Below are 21,236 nucleotides of genomic sequence, written 5' to 3'. Positions count from 1 at the left end.
TTCCATACTAAAAGTAAAACGGTACAACTGTCTATCAAAATGCGTTTTTAAATCGAAAAGTTTTCGCGCTCGCTTAGCTCGCGTTTTCAACAACTTTCTAACATATGATAAAGGTGACATTCAATTTTCGTGATATAATGATGTGACTGATTTCCATACTAAGAGTAAAAATGTACAACTGTCTATCGAATTGCGTTTTTTTTATATCGAAAATTTGTCGCGCTCGCTTCGCTCGCGTTTTCAATTACATTCTAAGATGTTTATGACAAAGTTGACATTTGGGTGGCGACTGCAGCAGCATTAGGTACTCTGTTGCAACGTTACTGCTGCGGCACTGTCAATTTTCGTGATAAAATGATGTGACTGATTCCCGTACTAAAAGTAAAAATGTACAACTGTCTATCAAATTGGTTTTTTTAATATCGAAACATTTTCGCGCTCGCTTCGCTCGCGTTTTCAATTACTTTCTGAGATATGATAAAGGTGACATTCGGGTGGCGACTGCAGCAGCATTAGGTACTCTGTCGCAACGTTACTGCTGCGGCACTGTCAATTTTCGTGATAAAATGATGTGACTGATTTCCGTACTAAAAGTAAAAATGTACAACTGTCTATCAAATTGCGTTTTTTTAATATCGAAACATTTTCGCGCTCGCTTCGCTCGCGTTTTCAATTACTTTCTGAGATATGATAAAGGTGACATTCGGGTGGCGACTGCAGCAGCATTAGGTACTCTGTTGCAACGTTACTGCTGCGGCACTGTCAATTTTCGTGATAAAATGATGTGACTGATTTCCATACTAAAAGTAAAAATGTACAACTGTCTATCAAATTGCGTTTTTTTATATCGAAACATTTTCGCACTCGCTTCGCTCGCGTTTTCAATAACTTTCTAAGATATGATAAAGGTGACATTCGGGTGGGGACTGCGGCAGCATTACTCTGTTGCAACGTTACTGCTGCAGCACTGTCAATTTTCGTAATAAAATGATGTGACTGATTTCCATACTAAAAGTAAAAATGTACAACTGTCTATCAAATTGTGTTTTTATATCGAAAAATTTTCGCGCTCGTTTCGCTCGCGTTTTCAATAACATTTTAAGATGTTTATGACAAAGGTGACATTCGAGTGGCGACTGCAGCAGCATTAGGTACTCTGTTGCAACGTTACTGCTGCGGCACTGTCAATTTTCGTGATAAAATGATGTGACTGATTTCCGTACTAAAAGTAAAAATGTACAACTGTCTATCAAATTGCGTTTTTTTCTATCGAAAAATTTTCGCGCTCGCTTCGCTCGCGTTTTCAATTACATTCTAAGATGTTTGTGATAAAGATGACATTCGGGTGGCGACTGCACCAGCATTAGGTACTCTGTTGCAACGTTACTGCTGCGGCACAGTCAATTTTCGTGATAAAATGATGTGATTGATTTCCGTACTAAAAGTAAAAATGTATAACTGTCTATCAAATTGCGTTTTTTTATATCGAAACATTTTCGCGCTCTCTTCGCTCGCGTTTTCAATTACTTTCTGAGATATGATAAAGGTGACATTCGGGTGGCGACTGCAGCAGCATTAGGTACTCTGTTGCAACGTTACTGCTGCGGCACTGTCAATTTTCGTGATAAAATGATGTGACTGATTTCCGTACTAAAAGTAAAAATGTACAACTGTCTATCAAATTGCGTTTTTTTCTATCGAAAAATTTTCGCGCTCGCTTCGCTCGCGTTTTCAATAACATTCTAAGATGTTTATGATAAAGATGACATTCGGGTGGCGACTGCACCAGCATTAGGTACTCTGTAACTCTGTTACAACGTTACTGCTGCGGCACTGTCAATTTTCGTGATAAAATGATGTGACTGATTTCCATTCTCAGCTGAAATGCAGCAATGAACGTCACTCAATTTACCAAAAAAATTCAATGTAATCTTGGAGAGGGGGCACCATGGTCTAGAAATACTTAGGGCATCAAAATATTATTATCTTAATCCGGCACTGGTCGTTTGCGGAGTCAAACGATTTGGGACTCGCATTTTATACGCATTTACCATGCCTTCCCGAAAAAAATCGAATCATTCGCGAAAGTTTCGCAACGCATTGAGGTTACAAGGGGCACGTGGTCTTCCTCAGGAGTCTGAAGAAGACCACGGTAAGTGGCGCTCTAGCCAGGCAGGCCGCTTCGCTTTCGCTCGCGCGCGTATACCTTACTGTATCGTCCGATATACACCTACTACTCTGTCGTTTAAATCCTTAGAGAATATAACCAACGGAGACGCCATGTCTATAATTTTCGGTACAAAATAGTCTGGCGTTTTTTTGCGGGGGAGGGGCAAATCAAATAGCCATGTCAGATAAACGTCGGTTGACCATTGGCCGCCTATTTTCGACAGAGGGGAACGCCTGTTAATGACCACTCCGTTTGGTTATATTCTCTAAGTTTAAATCACGTGTAAAATTTGAATAAGGGCGAATAAAACTCTTGATTTTGGAGTGTAGTTTTATTTAGTGGTACCTAATTGTAAAATATTTTATCTGGACTTCAGTCCTCTAGCATATCCATATGTCAACTTTACTTCAAGTTCCGCCTCCAGGGGAGAGGGAGAGAAATTAGGATTAGAAATTAGCCGCTTACTGACACAGACCGAATTACACGCGGGCGGAGCCGCGGGCACAGCTAGTATTATATAAGTAAGTATTTTAGTTATTAAATTATTGTCTTTCATCATATAATTTTATTACTATAGCTTTTACTATTACATATTTTATTTTACAGCGCATTGGCGCCTCTAGCTGTATAAGGGTAACATTCCATTTCTGACCGCAGCTGCACTACTAGTACGAACGCGTCGGTGTTATTGTCAATTTCCATAGTACATACTTAAAATGAATGGTAGTGCTGTCGTTGGAAACGGACTGTCACCTTAAATGCTGTAATTTATCCCCGAATAAATATCAATTTGTCAATATTCATTATTTACATCAGCAATGTATGGTTAATTGTCACTGTTCGGTGACGTGTCAGTTTGGTAAAACACCATCGTATTGTGTCTATACTGTATTCTGTACCGGTAACACAGTAATTACAGGCCGTGCTTTATCTCCGTAATTCCGCATAAACTATGCATGCCCCAAACAAGGATTACCGTAATGCCTCGTTTATTGCTGCTGGCGTTTGTTGCCGCTAATTGGAAAGGGTCATAGCTTTTACTATGAATATATATTACAATTTACAGCGCATTGGCGCCTCTAGCTGTATAAATGCTGTAAAATTATCCCTGAATAAATATCAAATATAAGCTAAATATGTAAATCTTCATTGTTTAGATCAGCAATGTATGGTTAATTGTCATTGTTAGGTGATTGTCAGTTTGGTAAAACACCATCGTATTGTGTCTATACTGTATTCTGTACCGGTAACACAGTAATTACAGGCCGTGCTTTATCTCCGTAATTCCGCATAAACTATGCATGCCCCAAACAAGGATTACCGTAATGCCTCGTTTATTGCTGCTGGCGTTTGTTGCCGCTAATTGGAAAGGGTCATAGCTTTTACTATGAATATATATTACAATTTACAGCGCATTGGCGCCTCTAGCTGTATAAATGCTGTAAAATTATCCCTGAATAAATATCAAATATAAGCTAAATATGTAAATCTTCATTGTTTAGATCAGCAATGTATGGTTAATTGTCATTGTTAGGTGATTGTCAGTTTGGTAAAACACCATCGTATTGTGTCTATACTGTATTCTGTACCGGTAACACAGTAATTACAGGCCGTGCTTTATCTCCGTAATTCCGCATAAACTATGCATGCCCCAAACAAGGATTACCGTAATGCCTCGTTTATTGCTGCTGGCGTTTGTTGCCCCTAATTGGAAAGGGTCGTGTTCACCATTTTGTGTAAGACTAGCCACCCGCCCCGGCTTCGCACGGGTTACACAAAACCTTAACATTTTATACACTTAACAACAATCACTCAAGAATCCTCAAGAATCACTGTATTGATAGGTAAAACCGCATGAAAATCCGTTCAATAGTGTTTGAGTTTATCGCGAACAAACACACACAAACACAGACGCGGCGGGGGACTTTGTTTTATAAGGTGTAGTGATAAGTTATGTCAATCTTCATTATTATATCAGCTATCAGCAATGTATGGTTAATTATCACTGTTAGGTTAGGTTAGGTAAAACAGTGGCGAGGTTGCGGAAGAGTACTTCGGCGCTCCTGGGACCTCGCCATATAGCAGCGAGGCGGCAACAGAGGGGTTTTAGTGGGTAAACCTGGGGTCTCATTAGCCCACAACAGGGAGTCCCACATAACCATGCCGGCCCGTCCCCGCGCCAGGTGGTATGCGTGAAAAAAAAAAAAAAAAAAAAAAAAAAAAAAAAAAAAAAGTTAGGTAAAACAGGGGAATTTTATTGTGTCTCTGTCTGTATTCTGTACCGGTACACAGTAATTATAGGCCGTGAAGAATTAGAGGATATTAGTCTTTTCTATACAAACGTAGGCCCCATTTCTTCTCTAGGTTTTACAATTTATTGCATACTAACCATAGCTATGCCCTTTTTCCGTTAGGTTACAAAATTCCATAAGTTTTCGAAACTTTGGGAAAGATTTTTTGGGAAATACGTTGAAATTGAACGTATAATTTACAGAATACGGTAGGTACAAACAGTAACACTCCTAACTGTACATCGGTGGACCTTATTACAAAAGGCATAACGTACAGTTAACAGTCTGGGCGATGGTACTCTATCTATTCACCACATATTATCGAAGAAAATAAAAATCCGCCCATATTCCCTAGGTGCACGACGTGTTGCCGCAGTCTTCATTTTGTCGGCTTTTCAACGTTAATTCTTAGGGAGTAAAATTAGTTACAACGGCATCCGCTAGCATTAATGTTTAACATTCCATAAGATTACGTGTGTTTGTGACAATCAGCGCCACTTCTCCGACCACCGACTTTTTCATCTTGCCAATACAGAAAGAAACTCATTTAATACATAATAAGTGTTATAAATTGAATATAAAACTAAAATTAACTACAATTAAGATCACTAAAGCTAAAAAATTCAAAATAACTATCAAAATTTTGCGCCCTTGGTAGGGTGCCCATCACGCAGGATACAGATATCCCGCACTGGATTGCTATGGCCAATCTTTGCGCGAGAAAGAGTGGTACTTCCTTGCCAATTGGAATTTGGAGCGAGGGAGATGCGAAGTCAAATCAAGTCGAGATCTTGAACTTCGAATGCGTCTTCACAAGTCTGCGACATCAACAGTTTCAACATTTTCCCTTTGACTCACACGTCGTTTCGAAGCGAACTCCGTGAACGTTGAAATGAAATAACACGCTTCAGGTTGAACACATTACTCTCCTTTTGTCGTAGTCGAGTAATGGCCGTCGTTAAAACGAGGAAAACAGGAAGACATTGAATGTTGTTTAATTAAATGAAGAAGGAGTATTATTAATTGAAATTAAATAGGTATATTACTTTCGATTGAGGACTTTGAATAATTAAATTGTTAATTATTCCAGTTTTTTTAAAGTTTCCTGTTGGGAGCCTAGCCGAGATGACAATCGCATCTACATCGACAAATGCTAAACGACAAGAATTTATTTTTTCTTGTCGATAGATTTAATGTAGTATGTACCGTATGTATGACAGATGCTAAGAAAAGTCACGTGACATGCACGTGACTATTTCCATAAAATATTTAAGTTTCGATTAGCGTTTTCTATCAAGAATTATGTGTAACAATTACTTGGATTAAATTGGTGCTTTATGTAAATAAAGCATAATTTTATGCTATATCGATATTATTATGATAAAAATTATAGTTTTAAAATGAGAGTTAATAGTATTTTCCAAAATTCAATGGTCTCGAGATGAAATACTACTTAGTATGGATATTCCCGTCAAGATGATCTGTTTTCATTACCTTTGAGTGTACGAGTATTGTAATTTACCTAGTTTATTATAATATATATGTATATTATATCGGCATCTTTACACTCTCCTCACTTAACTATTATCTCATTTAACATTGTCATTCTACAATCTCTATAATTATTCTCTATAGTAACATTAGTAGGTAACTATAGGGGTCATCCATTAATTACGTCACACGTTTAGGGGGAGGGAGGGGTCAAGAAAATGTGACATGTTGTGACATGGGGGAGGGGGGAGTCACAAATATTGTGACGTCACTTTAACTTCATCAGTAACCTAAAATTAATTTATATTTTTTTATTCGCTGTACAGTTAAATAATGAGTTTTTGGAAGTAATTTTCGTTCCTACTTGGTTTTGTGTTATAAAATTACTAATATTTCTTTTACCAAAAATATTTTACCATTAAAAAAAATAATGCCGAGTTACTATTACCGATTTCGTTGAAAAAAAAATTGCCTAAAATGTGACGTCACACCAGATGGGGAGGGATTTGCAAAATGTGACCAAGTGTGACAAGGAGGGGGGGAGGGGTCAGAAAACAGAAATTCGTGTGACGTAATTAATGGATGATCCCTAAGTTAACTAACATTAAAACCCCCATTAAGTTAGTAATCGTAGGAAAATAGTGGGTAGTAATACTATACCGCTGAAATTACTGTGCTTAGCCGTAATTGATATCGTGGCTGCAGGCTTGCAGCTTTAGGTATGCTTACTAAGTTGTGTGAAACACCCTTATTAAAACTTAGCTAATCTAACTCAAATTTTGTCTTAAAAATCCAAATGACAACATGGTAAATACTAAATAGTCACAACGACTTGTTAGATTTGACAGTTTATGAATAGTTATTTACGATACAAGTGCGAAATTCGCAACGAGTGGCGAACTTTAAAACACAACCGAAGCACAGAATAAATAATAGTACTAGGTACAGAAGACTCACTCTGTAACAAAACGCGTCTGTTACGATCAGGACAGGTATGGCCGCTAGGTGGCGACAGCGCCACGCGCGGCTTATGGCTAGCCACCAAAATTGGTGTGGAACGGATAAACTTGTAGCTACCTGTTGATAAACTTGTAGCTACCTGTTGATAAACTTGTAGCTACCTGTTGATAAACTTGTAGCTACCTGTTGATAAACTTGTAGCTACCTGTTGATAAACTTGTAGCTACCTGTTGATAAACTTGTAGCTGTAACTAAGAGATAATTTAAATAGACACGAGTTGCGAATTACCTATTCGCACGTATATCCTACAACGTTTTACAGTACATATGGCCCTTTAAATTCTTGACGTTGTTACGTAATTTGTTTATTATAGCACATGGTGTCGTAATGTAGCACCGGATGTACTGTGAATAATTATATTAGTTTCTTTACACACTGTTGTATTGTTTCTATAATCAAACGAAACAACTTCAGCTCTAATTTCTAATACCATTCAAATTTGACTGTAAATTTTTCTTGTATGTTGGGCTGCTATAGGATACACAAGTGTGTATTACACGTAGATTTAAAGATAAAATGCAACGTGCCACAGATATAAAAAGAAAGAAAGAAAATATCCAAGAAAATAACGAGTCTTAACTTAATCTTATCTTATATTTTATTCAGTTTTCGTGGCGTCTTAATTACTTACTGCTTCGACTTTTGCAGAAAAAAACAGTATTACCTGCAACAAGATAAGTTTTTTATTAAACACCTTAGTTTAAAATTACAAAAAAATAAGAATAATTATTCACAATGTATTACTAGTCCGGTTCCTCTCTCTGCAGCCCTGACCACCGGTAGCTTGGGCCTTGCCCCGCTGCTGGCGGCTCCCTAGGTTAGGTTTTTTATAATGTGTTTATATTAATTTTTATTGTTTTGTAAGTGTTTTTATATTTTACTTTTATATTCATATTATAAATAACCTAACTTAAGATGAGAAATAAACAAAGGTAATAATAACCATAAATTAACTTTTACATATTATGAATCTATTAGCACTCCTAGTACTTATGTATTTATTTTCTATAAAGAAACTCAAAGCCTTGATATTTTTCATTCGAAAGCATCTGTCACTTACATTTAGCTTTCTCCTTTTCGTAACATAACATAATATATGAAATAATAAAAAGCTTAATTTCGCCCTTTGTACAATTTTACTGTGCAATAAAGTTCAAATGAATAAATGAATGAATAAAAATGAATTCAAAATGAACTGTCAAATAAAATTTGACTCAGCGTCGAAAAATGTATATGAAATAATAATATTAACCCTTAGTTATGACAAAGTGTCAGAATGAACATTGACTATTAAAAGAACCCTGTTTCTCATCGCAAATGTCTCTTTTTATTACCTTTTTTAACGGTTTACCAAAATTAGATCCGGCGCGTTAATTTAGCAAAACTGGGTAATTAAAAAGGAAAAGGGCAATTCAATAACCACAGGGTCAAATTTAATAAAAACTCTGTTTACCTCACCGCCATAAAATCCGCAGAAATGGTTAATTTTGCTGAATCACCCGAAACGTTGCAAACCTTTTTTTAAACAAACTTAATCTTATCATTAGTATGCAACTCTATTATCTTAAATCAAAGGGATACAGTTGATTTTTAAATGACATTTTAAATTTGGAACGCATAAATAAAATTGTTGGCGCCAATAAAAACAAAATATGTTTACATTTCCGAAATCGAATTGATCAGTTTTGACTTCGTTATCGAGTGGGTTAAAGGGTTATATTCGCATGGCAACGCAGTTGCGATTGGTATCTATTAAGTTTGCGTGATTCGGCAAATTGTTGCCATATGGAAATATAATAACGGTTTAGGGTAATTCGGCTCGGATGCGAGTTATTCGGGAGTGAATGAGTTCGAATGCGCTTAGCCGATGATGACATGATGGAAAATGTGATTTGAGTGAGTTTTGAATAAATCTGTTTTAATTTTAGTATCCATGGGGACGTGATTTAATGTTTTATGATTTATGAAAAACTATGAGCACAAAACAATAGAGTTTTCCCGGCTGGCTAAGTGAGGACCGTAATGTTTTTAGAGTGTAACGCCCACTTGCACCATTCCACTAACCCGGGGTTAACCGGTTAAACCTGGAGTTACCATGGTTACCAGTACAATTTGACACAGGGTTGACGGTTAAACCGTTTAACCCCGGGTTAGTGGGATGGTGCAAGTGGGCCTAAGTGTTTATATCAGCGATATACCTATATATAGTTTCTATAATAATTCTATTATTCTGAATTCTATAGTAATTTAAATTGTATTTTTTCTTATTTACTCGTAATGCATGTTAATTATAAGATGTAGTGTTTTGAAAAGATGTGTCCCGCGGAGTTTGTTGCCGGTCCCATATTGGGATAACCTCCTCCAATTGAGGGGGGATTTAAATCTTCTCGAAGCAGAGGTGTAGGGTTGGAGCCGGTGTAGCTTTATTTGACGTTCATAAGCGCATTGTAATATGCCTACTTGAATAATAAACTATATTTATCTTTAATATTAATATCCAGAGAGAAAAATGGGGACTACGATTGTATGGCGAAACGGTCAAGTGTCGTCGTCCTTTTTCCTCTTATGTACCTACAAGTAAACTGCATGAAAAATCCTACTCAATATTTTAATCCACAGTAACTAACCTACTCCGAAAATCCACCATTTCTAAGACCATATTCGCCCCTCGTTTGCGTCCCCCATAAAAGAGATAAGGGTGTATAGCGGGCCTATACGCACGCAGATGGAACCTTTTCCCAGCAAGTTCCGGACACTCCAATGTATGTAAATGGTGGTTATCTTGCGTGAAAGTGTTTTAAGGAAGATTCCTTTGAATAGGAATCGGGTGCGTGAAGGTTTTTATAGGAATAACGAAGTAATGCTAGGATAGCGTGCATAAAGCTGATTTGCGCGATTAGTACTTATTTAAATACAAATTTGCAGTACGACTATAGTTTCTTCCATCGTTCAGTCACGTATTCTCACTTTTTTTTGACATATTACGCGTCGAGATGATACATCTGTGGAACGACTTGTAGTGCAGGGAAAAGTCGAAGGCACAAGGCGCGGTAGGTCACCAATGCGTTGGTCAGACCTAGTCAAAAGTGCATTCAATGAACCACTCCATGAATGTACAAGAAGGGCTACAGTACAGGAGGAATGGCGACGGATTGTGAAGCTTGCCACCAGCCCTGATATGACGACCACGACCACTCTGACAAGAGTGTGACGACAAAGAAGATAGTTTTTTTCACCTAGCTTGGGCACGGTAACCGGTGTCATATCAATACAATTTGCGTTTTAAGGTTATAAATATGTATTTGGTTGTCCCATTGGTTGAAAAACACTGTTTGGCTGTTTCTTTGACTTGTCCTAAGCAGACATAGATAATCACTAAGTAAGTACACCTTGTAAAACAAAGTCCCCCGCCGCGTCTGTCTGTTTGTACCTATGTTTGTTCGCGATAAACTCAAAAACTACTGAACGGATTTTCATGCGGTTTTCACCTATCAATAGTATCAATTGAGTGATTCTTGAGGAAGGTTTAGGTGTATAATTTGTTAACCCGTGCGAAGCCGCTAGTAATTTTATTTATATAGACATAGATAGTGTGACTAGTGTGACTACTTAAAAACACCAATTAAAAAAATATTTCATAAAATAATTTGTTGTCCAGCGTTTCGTCTTGGCAAAGAGAATTGAAATTCTAGATTCTCTATGGTCTTGGAAAGTAAGTGTTGCAAAAGTTTCGTCCAGGTTTTTCGAAATGTATACCTACCTACCTATACGTACTGGAAAATACATGAATCATGAAACTTATTTTATTTTCATACCGTAAAAAAAATAGTACTTACCTATCCACTCAAATACAAACCGTATCCCCATACAATAAGGAATACACCTGTTTTTTTTACATATTGACAGTCGAAAAGATCAATTCTACCCGTCCTTATCATTTGACGGAGAATTTATGTGACGTACACCCCCTTTATTTATGGTTACCAACGATAGATTTAGATTTAGATTTATTTATTTCATAATATGAAATTACAATATAAATTATTTTACACTAATCTATACGAATTTATATTATGATCGTCAAGTAGGAAAATAAGAATTGATTATAATTATACAAATGTCAAGCAATAAGTACACAATTTAAAAACCATTATAACTATTATAAGCAATCAATTAATTAACTAAATTTTTTAACAATGTCAAATAATATAAAATGTAAAAACAATGTCAATACAGTAAGCATGGATATGTCATAATGATCGTCAAATAAAAATAAAAATGAAATATAGGTCAAAGAAAAATTAATTACATTCAGTTTATTGTGTTACATGTCATTTCCATATATTCATTTACAGAATATAATGGATTAATGGATAAAATGTAATAATTGCCTTTGGTAATCCATTAGGGTATTGCATGTCGAGTCGATTCTACATTTTCAAGGTACAAATGGGTTGATTTTTTATTAGATAATGATATATATATATCTTATTTTAAATACACCAATACGAATATTTAGATTACAACGGTTACACTCACATGTATTTTTAGTCAGTATTTGTAGTGGTGCAGTGCAGTTGCAGTGATGTAGGCAGTGCACTGAGTGTAGCCGCCGCGAGCACTCGAGCCTGAGGAAGGACCCCCGACGGGCCCGAAACATGTCGCCAATAGCGACTAAAAGTACAAGTGAGTGTAACCGTAGTGTTCTAAATATACTACCAGTACGGTTACCATCAGTTTGTCACTGACATAAACGCCGTCGAGAACGTAATTTACTTTCTATACATCTCGCTCGCACTCTCATATTAGCAGGGGCGTATTTTGAAATTTCGCGCCCCGGGCCAATACGTTTCGCTGCCCCAGAAGTCAAGGTAGAAAAACAAAATGCAATTCGCCAGGGGCGCCATACGGCCCATTCGCCGCCCCTAGCGGATTGGCGCCCCGGGCCATGGCCCGGATGGCCCTAGGGTAAATACGCCCCTGCATATTAGTGCAAACGGGACGTATAGAAAGTAAATTACGTTCTCGACGGCGTTTATGTCAGTGACAAACTGATGGTAACCGTACAGTTTTGACATTGACATATTAGCTCGCGTCTACGTAAATTACTTTCTATACATCTCGCTTGCACTAATATGCGAGTACGAGCGTGATGCATAGAAAGTAAGTTACTTAGACGTAAGTGAATATGTCAATGTCAAAACTGGTGGTAGTGGTACAGCTCAAAATAAATTCTGAGCCCACACTGTTAACTGACAGTTCGTAAACCTTATTAAAAAGGCATAAGGACCACCGATGGACAAGTAAGAGTGTTGCTGTCTGTGCAGTCACCACACGGGATTGTTATGCTATTTAGGGTTCTTGCTAAATTGGAAATTCTATAGCGTAAGTATGGAACAACCAATTTAGCTAGGACCTGGCGCAACAAACGCGGAGCGTGAAGGTGACGTACCATTTCCAACTACCGTCGCGACGTTACTGTCATTTGGGATTGTCATTTATTTTACTATGCAAATTGAGAGTAACACCAACGAGTCGCGACGGCATTGCAACTGTCGTTGGAAACGGAACGTCACCTTAATGGTACGAGCAAAATGCACGCGCGACTGACATCATTTAGTTATCGTTTTGATGTCCCCATGAAAGTTTGAATTGGCCTCGGTTATACCTCGCCTAAACCAGTGGGGAGACACTCCTGACTTCGGGCAAACTCGGCTCCGTTCGGCTCAGCATTGCTCCGAGCAATTATTAGGGTTGACACAACTTGACGTGCACGACCACAGATAAGATAATTACTTGAACTTTGACAACCCTAAATAGTCGAAAGGGATAGTGCCATAAGTTAGAAAGGGATATCATGATTCAACCCTGAATCGCTGTCAAACTTCGGTTTTGTAGGAAGTGTCCTTTCTGTACGGTAGTACTATTAGTTATTCTGTGCCTAAACTATAAAACTGTCAAGCTAACAGACAGGTACAAAACGTTATACTATACAAAGGCGGTTGAGCCCGCCTGTCTGCCTGTAAGGTATTTGAAAAGCGAAAATGTAAGGCATTTATGACTACAATGGAACGCTTTAGGTACTAACTTGTGGGTATAATTTTTAAGAAAATTCTTCAAGTAGGTACATTTTTTAACAATTTTCTTGAAATTTTTTGAATATACTTTATCGTGTCAAAATAGCGAAGGCTGTCATTTTTGGTATGGATGGGTCGGCCGTGACGTACATTGAAGTGCCACGGAACATTTATCACAATATTATTATTATGTTTCTTTAAACCTCTTCATTGAAACTAGCCAATAAACTTTCTAATTGTTAAATATATCTTCTAATAATGTCTGGAATGTGTAATCTCCAAGTAAGTAATGGTGCTTGACTAGCACGCGCCATTGAAGTTGACGATCTTCCGAGTCATAGGACACGGACTGTCGGCCGTGATGTACATTGAACATTGCAACGGATTAATTAAAATATTTCACTGAATGCCTAGTAGAATTGTTATTGGAGAAATTGCTGTCTTGTTGTAAAATCCGAGCAAAATAGACTATTTTTATAAGAATACATTTACATAGAAAAACAGTTTGCCAGGCAGTATTTGGTATTAAAATGAGTATGTATATTTTTACAACAATTATGTAAATAAAATTTCGCAAACGTGGGTAAATATCAACGCTTAAATAAATAGTATATTTAATTATCAACACTAATAAAAAAAAAAGTTTCAATTAATTAATCCGTAAGTAAACAATCAACGGTAAAAAAAATATAAGCGCCCGAATCGTTCTGAGGCTTAGTACATTTTAAGTAAAGCAAATACTCGCATATATACAAAAAACCTAAAAAAAATCTTCGTTAAATACAAAATTATATCTCTTTCAAAGAACTCCAATAACGAATCCAGCAATCTTCGCGAAGCGTTAATGAAATCAGACGCCGTTCCGGATCGGGCCTACAATGTACAAATTGTATAAGTGCACTTAACCGGTTCACTTATTTCCCCAGGGTGGAAAAGGTAAATATGGAGAAAATCCGGTTTTTCATTAGTCTGTCATGTCATGAGTATGGGGAAATATTGTTCGTTTATTAGAGAAGAATTTCGTCACACTTAAACCGAGTATATTTTTCAATAGGTCATTTTTTTATTATTTTTGTCATATATGAAGCATGTGACGAGAAAGGTATTACGAGTGAATGTGGAGGGAAGTACGAGGAAAGGAAAACCGAGGAAAAGGTAGATGGACTGTGTAAAAGATGATATGAAACGAACGCAAGTGAATGATGAGATGACAGGCGACAGAGAGATGTGGAAGAGAAAGACATGCTGCGCCGACCCCAAGTGAATGGAACAAGGGCAAGTGAATGGGACAAGGGCAAGAGAATGATGATGATGAGGCATGAGGCAAATGAGCAGACGATTCGTCGATTAGCGTGCGTAGCCCATGAACCTGCAACACTGGGGTGTTGTAAGTGCGTTGTTGCATTTTAATAGATTTCCTCGTTCGCTGTAATGTAGCGTTCGAAATGTCGGAGGTGTAGGCGACTAGGACGGGAAGCCTGTGATTTCGTTCGCGAAGAAAACGGTAAAAAATATCAACCCCCTTTTCACAACCATGGGGCTGAATTTTACAATTCCTTAGGAGAACTCTACAATATTTAAACTTCTTACCTTCAATGGCTTACAGGCCAATTCGAACTTGCGCCATCAAAACGATATTTGAATCATATTTGAATAGGTATTGGAATTTTGAATCATATCAGTTAGTTGTCTATCGCGCGGGCGTTTCGCTCGCGCTGATGTACTAACGGCATGGCCAGAGCGAAATGAACGCGTGAATGACAGCTAACTGGTATGATTCCAATATGATTTAAATATATGGCCTGTAATTCTATTCATCCACCATTCCTCCCATTCCTAAAGGGGCCCACTGATTAACAGTCCGTTGGACGGAATCGGCCTGTTAGTTAGAACAAAAAGTTGACAGTTCCGAACAACTGACAGGCAGATACCATCCGGCGGACTGTTCAGTGGGCCCCTTAAAACGCAACCTATACCAATGCCCCTCAATCTCATTATCTCACAAGAAACAACCGCCGACCCGATCAACTAACTTATTTACCCATATTTATACCTTTCTCGGGGCTCGGGGGAAATAACTGAAACCGTTAAAGTGCACTTATACAAGCAAGGTTTACTTTTACGAATGAGCAGAGTTTGATTGAGTTTATTCTTAACCGTTGAGATATTTGACGATCAATAATATATTACTAGCGACCCGCCCCGGCTTCGCACGAGTTAACAAATTACATCTAAACCTTCCTCAAAATCTTGAATGGTGTCAGATCGCACTGGACAGGAACGAATGGCGAAATCTAGCGTCGTGTCCAAAATCCACTTCGGGTCGCTGAGCCAGCGAATTAAGTAAGTAAACCTTCCTCAAGGATCACTCTATTGATAGGTGAATACCGCATGAAAATACGTTCAGTAGTTTTTGAGTTTATCGCGAACATACAAACACACAGACAGACGCGACGGGGGACCTTGTTTTATAAGGTGTTGTGATGAACATTGATACTTTTTACAAGCCTTAATTTGTATGTATGTATGTCCGGGTCAAATCTTGCAAGAAAATTAGACCCGCTGCCCATTATTCGATTGAACTAAAACTTTACATATGGACAGTCACCTGCGATAATATGTTACTCTTCGAAGACCGCAAAAATATGTGACACGCTCTAATGGCTGTACAAATAAGATCGTGTCAGATATTTTTGCGGCCTTCGAAGAGTAACATATTATTGTAGGTGACTGTACAGTCGCCATCAGATACCTATATCGGAGCGGCCAAGGTGGTCACAAATATCTGAACACGCCTCTATTGTCAAGGTGCTAGATTACTTGTTCAGATGTTTATGAACACCTCGGGCGCGCCAATATAAATGATGGTGACTGTACCGTACCTACATAAGTAAGTTGGGTGACACTTAGAATGCAATATTGTGATACGGTCGTGCTGATCTGATGATGGACACAAGAGGTGGCCATAGGAACTCTGATAAAACAAAGCAACCTAATTGTGTTTGGTTTTGTTGAAAGAAATGTATAAAAACTTGCATCAAAAATTATTTTTTTGACCTAACACTGATTTGATTTGAAGCACTTTTAATATTGAAAATTACCAAACGTTTCAAAACCTTAACACTGTTTACTTTTATGATGAGTCACATTTTTTAATATGATTTTGAAATTGCTTGCTCTCGATATCGATAACAAGAGTCGATATTTAATTAATTAGTGGCACTGGTGCGTTTTGGCTATAGAAATAACCCACGATAAACATTAAAATACCTACAATAAAGAATTGTCAGGAGATATACAAACGACCATTACCGAGCATAGACTACTTTATTCATCTATTGCTTAGCCTACCCACATTATTGTGATTATCGGGATACCTACAACCCCCCTGTTACAAAAGAAATTGAATTGTATAAGATAATAAGTACATATTTACTCATCCTCTTTCCTTAAATTTTATTTCAACATTCCATTGTATTTTATTGGTATTAAAATTATATAATACGAATAGTTTATTTGATTGAATACTTAAGTAAAATTGGCTTCAATAATTATGCTTAACATAATTAATTGGTAAGATACTCATAATAATTTTATTATTTTTATCTAACATGAACATGTTCACCCGCATGCTATGGTGTCACATAATATTAAAATTGTAAAAAAAAACTAAATAGGTTTTAGCTTAGGTATTACAAGTATGTACCTATTGTGTAAGTTTATGCATGCATATTTTGTTCAAAGACCAAATCCGTAAGACAATGCAAAATCAACTCAAAACGTTAATTACTTTTAAATTCAACAACAACATCATCTGATCATTTGTTTACACTAGAATCGATTATCATTGTTATTATTATTCACTTGCGGTACACCAGGTGCCGAGTATCCCCACCGATCAGGAGGCCTCACTGTCCTGCCAAAGCGAGAAACAAAGTAATCAGTTGTCTGCAATGCTGGACGAGTACGTTGGAAACTACCTGTGGTACTGGAGCCGCGCACTCGGTTTGCCCCGGTGTCCCCTGCTACTATATCATCATACGGAAAGTGGTCGACGGGTGAATCGCGGCGCCGCGTGGAGTCTAATATGAGTTGTCTGCGGTTTCGTCGTATTATTCTGCCCGTCTGAAGTTTGACTGAATACGATCTAGGGCCTACCAATGCTATGATTTTACCGTCACACCACCTGCCACTATTACGAACTTTAACTAACGAGCCAGGTTCTAGCGGTGTAAGGTTTTTACTTCCCCTATCAAAATATATTTTTTGCGAAACTTGACGGTCTTGCAATTCTCGTCGAATTTTCCTGTTATTTACGGGTTTAGGTAACAATCGGTCCGGCAAGCAAGGCAAAGGACTACGCAACTTCCTATTTTTTAGGATTTCTGCCGGAGATGGTAACTTGTCACTAATGGGTGTATTTAAATAACCTAACAGAGCCAGTCTAAAGTCCGAAGAATCTTCTGCGGTTTTACGTAATATTGACTTTATTGTCTGAATGGCACGCTCCACTTGTCCATTCGATTGAGCATATCTAGGTGATGACGTATGATGCTCAAAGCCCCACTCTTTACTAAAGTTTTGAAACAATACCGACGAAAACTCCGGCCCATTGTCTGAGAACACGATATCTGGTATTCCCTCCCTACAAAAAATATTTTTTAAATTATTAATCACATGCCCCGACGTGAGGGACCCTAATTTTATAACCTCCACATACTTGCTAAAATAATCAATAATGCAAAGATACGATTCTATCCCGTAATGAAAAATATCAGTGCCGACCTTTGACCAAGGACGCGACGGAACATTATGCGGTGTCAAAGGTTGTTTACTGTTCTCTTTTCTATGCATAAGGCAGGGTTGACAATGGGAGATCATATCTGTAATCTGAGAATTCATGTTCGGCCAATACATTATTTCCTTAGCTCTTAATTTGCACTTTTCAGACCCTAAATGGCCTATATGTATTTTTTGCAACATCTCTCGACGCAAACACTTTGGTATTATTATTTGTTCACCTTTCCATACCATATCGTAAGCTACCGTTAGCTCATCCCTGCAGTTCCAGTAAGGTTTGATAATATCATCTACTTGAGATTTGTGTACAGGCCAACCTTTTCTAATTATCTTTTTTAGGAGTTGCATTTCGCTATCCGTACTGTACGATTTCTGCAATTTCAAAAAATGCGAATCAGTTAGTGGGTTGCTAACCGCTACCGCACATACCTGCGCTTGCGCGTCCAAGTGGTCCCGCGGTTCCTCTGGCACCGCTGGCGCTGGCGCAACGGCGCGCGACAATGTGTCCGCTACGTATAAATACTTACCTGGCTTATACACTAGTGTAAAAGTATAAGGTTGCAACCTCAACAACATCCTTTGCAATCTGGCCGGCGCACTTGCTATTGGCTTATTTATGATGCTAATTAGTGGCTTATGGTCAGTTTCAATTGTCACATCGCCTCGTCCGTAAATGTAAGTATAAAACTTCTCACATGCGAAGACACAAGCTAACAGTTCTTTCTCGATTTGTGCATATGCTTGTTCTGCTTTTGTTAACGAACGTGACGCATAGCACACCGGCAAGTTATTTTGCAATAAGCAAGCACCAAGACCGTTTTTAGACGAATCAACAGACAATGTCACCTCCCGATCTAAACTGTAGTACTGCAGTACCGGTGGACTAATCAGACACTTTTTAAGGTCATCAAAACATTTGTCATGGCGATCGTCCCAGTGCCATGCAATATTTTTCTTTAACAATTCCCTAAGCAAATGTGATTTATCTGAGAGGTTCGGAATAAAGCTACCTACGTACGTGACCAGACCTAAAAACCTTTCTAAATCTTTCACATTCTGTGGTCTAGGCATATTTCTGATCGCAAGTGTGTGTGAACTATCCGGCAAAATTCCATGTTCCGATATAATATGTCCCAAGTATTTCAATTCCGACAACCCTATTTTACATTTTTCCTTATTGAGTTTAATATTAATTTGCCTGCACCTGTTCATAACTTGACGCAAACGCTTATCGTGTATCTCCTTTGTTTCGCCATAAACGAGTAAATCATCTATAAATAAGATAGTCCCCTCAATGTCATCAAATTGCTCGTAGCCTCTTATGAAATATTTCCGACGCCGATGAAATCCCAAACGGCATTCTTAGGAATTTATACCTACCGAACACGGAATTAAAAGTACATAAATCCGTTGAATCGTCACTCAACTTCACTTGCCAGAACGACTGTTTCGCATCTAATGTACTAAAGTATTTGGCACCCGCCAAATTCGCGGTTATTTCGTTTAACGTCGGTAACTTAAAATGCTCCCTTCGGATGGCTTTATTAAGATCGCGCGGATCCAAACAAATACGGAGATCACCATTTGCCTTCTTTACGACCGTCATACTATTAACCCAGTCAGTGGGTCCTTCGACTTTGGCGATGACCCCTTGCTGTAACATCTCGTCAAGTTTCTTTTTAACTACGACTCACCTGATCAGTGGAGTTCTCCTGTACCATATACACACGGCACATCCTAGCAAAATGATTTGCCTTATTGCATCGAGTACATCGCTGGCCGTACGCCGGACATTTAAATCTATCATGCACCCGACCACAATAGTCGCATTTCTTGTTATTTTTCCTGCTAAATTGTCCATTCTGACGCGGTGAAGGTGACATTCCGTCGCTGCTACCACGGATGGCTGACGCCGTTGACGACGGCGGCGCGGCGCGCGCGCGAGACTGACTGGCGGCGGCGCGGGCCCCGCAACGGCACACGGCGGGCGGCGCAGGCGGCCCGCGGCGTCCAGGTGGCGCCGTCCGGCGCCTAAAGTGTACCTCACATACTCTTTCTTCTCCCTCTTGCTCGGTGACCTCGTGAATATGACTGTCAACTCCTTTTTCCGGCTTAATGTGGTTCGCTTGTGCTCGTGACATTTCCGCTATCCTACTAATATCCATCGCTTTAGTCAGCGTGAGGTCACATTCGCGTAGCAACCGCTCTCTCAAAGCATCCTCAGTGAGACCACATATCAACCTATCTTTAATGAGGTCGTCGTTCAAATCTCCAAACTCACAAGTTTTTGCCAATCTTTTTAGCTCAAACGTATATTGCTCAGTCGTTTCACCTTCCAATTGATTACGCATAAAAAACTTGTGTCGCTCCATTGTTAAGTTCTTCGTAGGCAAAAAATATTTATCAAATCTGTCTAAAAGGGCCTTCGTTGTTGCAAACGTCTCCGTGAATTGGTCATATACTTCTCTGCACTGTTCACCGATAACATGCAATAATATGCTAAGTTGTACATCCTCGGTCTTTTTCCCGATTTCACATGCTTTTGAATATGTTTCAAAGGCCTTCCGCCATTTTGACCATTGTCTGCTGAGATTGCCCGTAGTTACACTCGCGATATCGTTCTCAAAACAAAACGGAGACGGAGGTTTAAGTGTCGACTCCATCGCAAATCACTCACAGTTTATTTTTTGCACTTGATAATTAAAGTAGTCACAATCACGAAATTAATCACTTTTAACCATAAAAACCGACTGCGCCATGTCAGGAGATATACAAACGACCATTACCGAGCATAGACTACTTTATTCATCTATTGCTTAGCCTACCCACATTATTGTGATTATCGGGATACCTACAAGAATTATGTAAAATATCAATGCCGGGAGTTATTCGTTCGATTTATTACTTCAGTACTATCAGTATTTAATTCCCGAAACTCATCAACATGCCTTTCATAAAGCACCGAAACAAGCAGCATAAATTGGTTTTCCGTAGCGACCGGTGATGGACAGCCCTGAGGCCTTTGTTTATACTCACGGTCTGTTCAATCTGTTAGCAGTTACGGCAGTTTACGAGAACTTAGGGCTGGCAAAATGTGCAGAAAGAAAATATTGTAGTTTCAGCAGGCGTGGCTCACTCCGCGATTTCGTCGCTTTGCTACAGGTAGCTAAAAGTACATCCGTTCCACGCCAATTTTGGTGGCTAGCCATAAGCCGCGCGTGGCGCTGTCGCCACCTAGCGGCCATATCTGTCCTGATCGTAACAGATGCGTTTTGTTAGAGATTGAGTCTTCTGTACCTAGTACTATTATTTATTCTGTGCTAATATTAAAAGCAGAAGGAGTTCAAAATAGAGTATCGGTTAATCTGATTATAATATTGGCTAAT

General features: G+C 38.5%; 2 protein-coding genes across 2 annotated transcripts in view; both read right to left on the bottom strand.

Annotated features, from left to right (window-relative positions):
* LOC134791986 (centaurin-gamma-1A) overlaps positions 1-21,236 on the bottom strand; it is a 478,516-nt gene that overhangs the window by 143,588 nt on the left and 313,692 nt on the right. The gene's annotated exons all lie outside the window — the stretch shown is intronic.
* Positions 16,731-20,705, bottom strand: LOC134791960 (uncharacterized). The gene is made up of 2 exons (XM_063763054.1): positions 19,545-20,705; positions 16,731-16,966 (listed from the first exon to the last, which is right to left on the bottom strand). The coding sequence occupies exons 1-2, from the start codon at positions 20,511-20,513 to the stop codon at positions 16,949-16,951; spliced, it is 987 nt and encodes a 328-aa protein (XP_063619124.1). The 5' UTR covers positions 20,514-20,705; the 3' UTR covers positions 16,731-16,948.

Source organism: Cydia splendana, chromosome 7 (assembly GCF_910591565.1).
Source record: "Cydia splendana chromosome 7, ilCydSple1.2, whole genome shotgun sequence".
Classification (NCBI taxonomy): domain Eukaryota; kingdom Metazoa; phylum Arthropoda; class Insecta; order Lepidoptera; family Tortricidae; genus Cydia; species Cydia splendana.
The sequence above is the reverse complement of the archived record's forward strand: the minus strand, read 5'-3'. Positions and strand labels throughout refer to the sequence as shown.

Bases quoted from the DNA above. Each gene is read 5' to 3' on its own strand.
- LOC134791960 (XM_063763054.1), bottom strand. From the start codon at position 20,513: ATGGAGTCGACACTTAAACCTCCGTCTCCGTTTTGTTTTGAGAACGAT.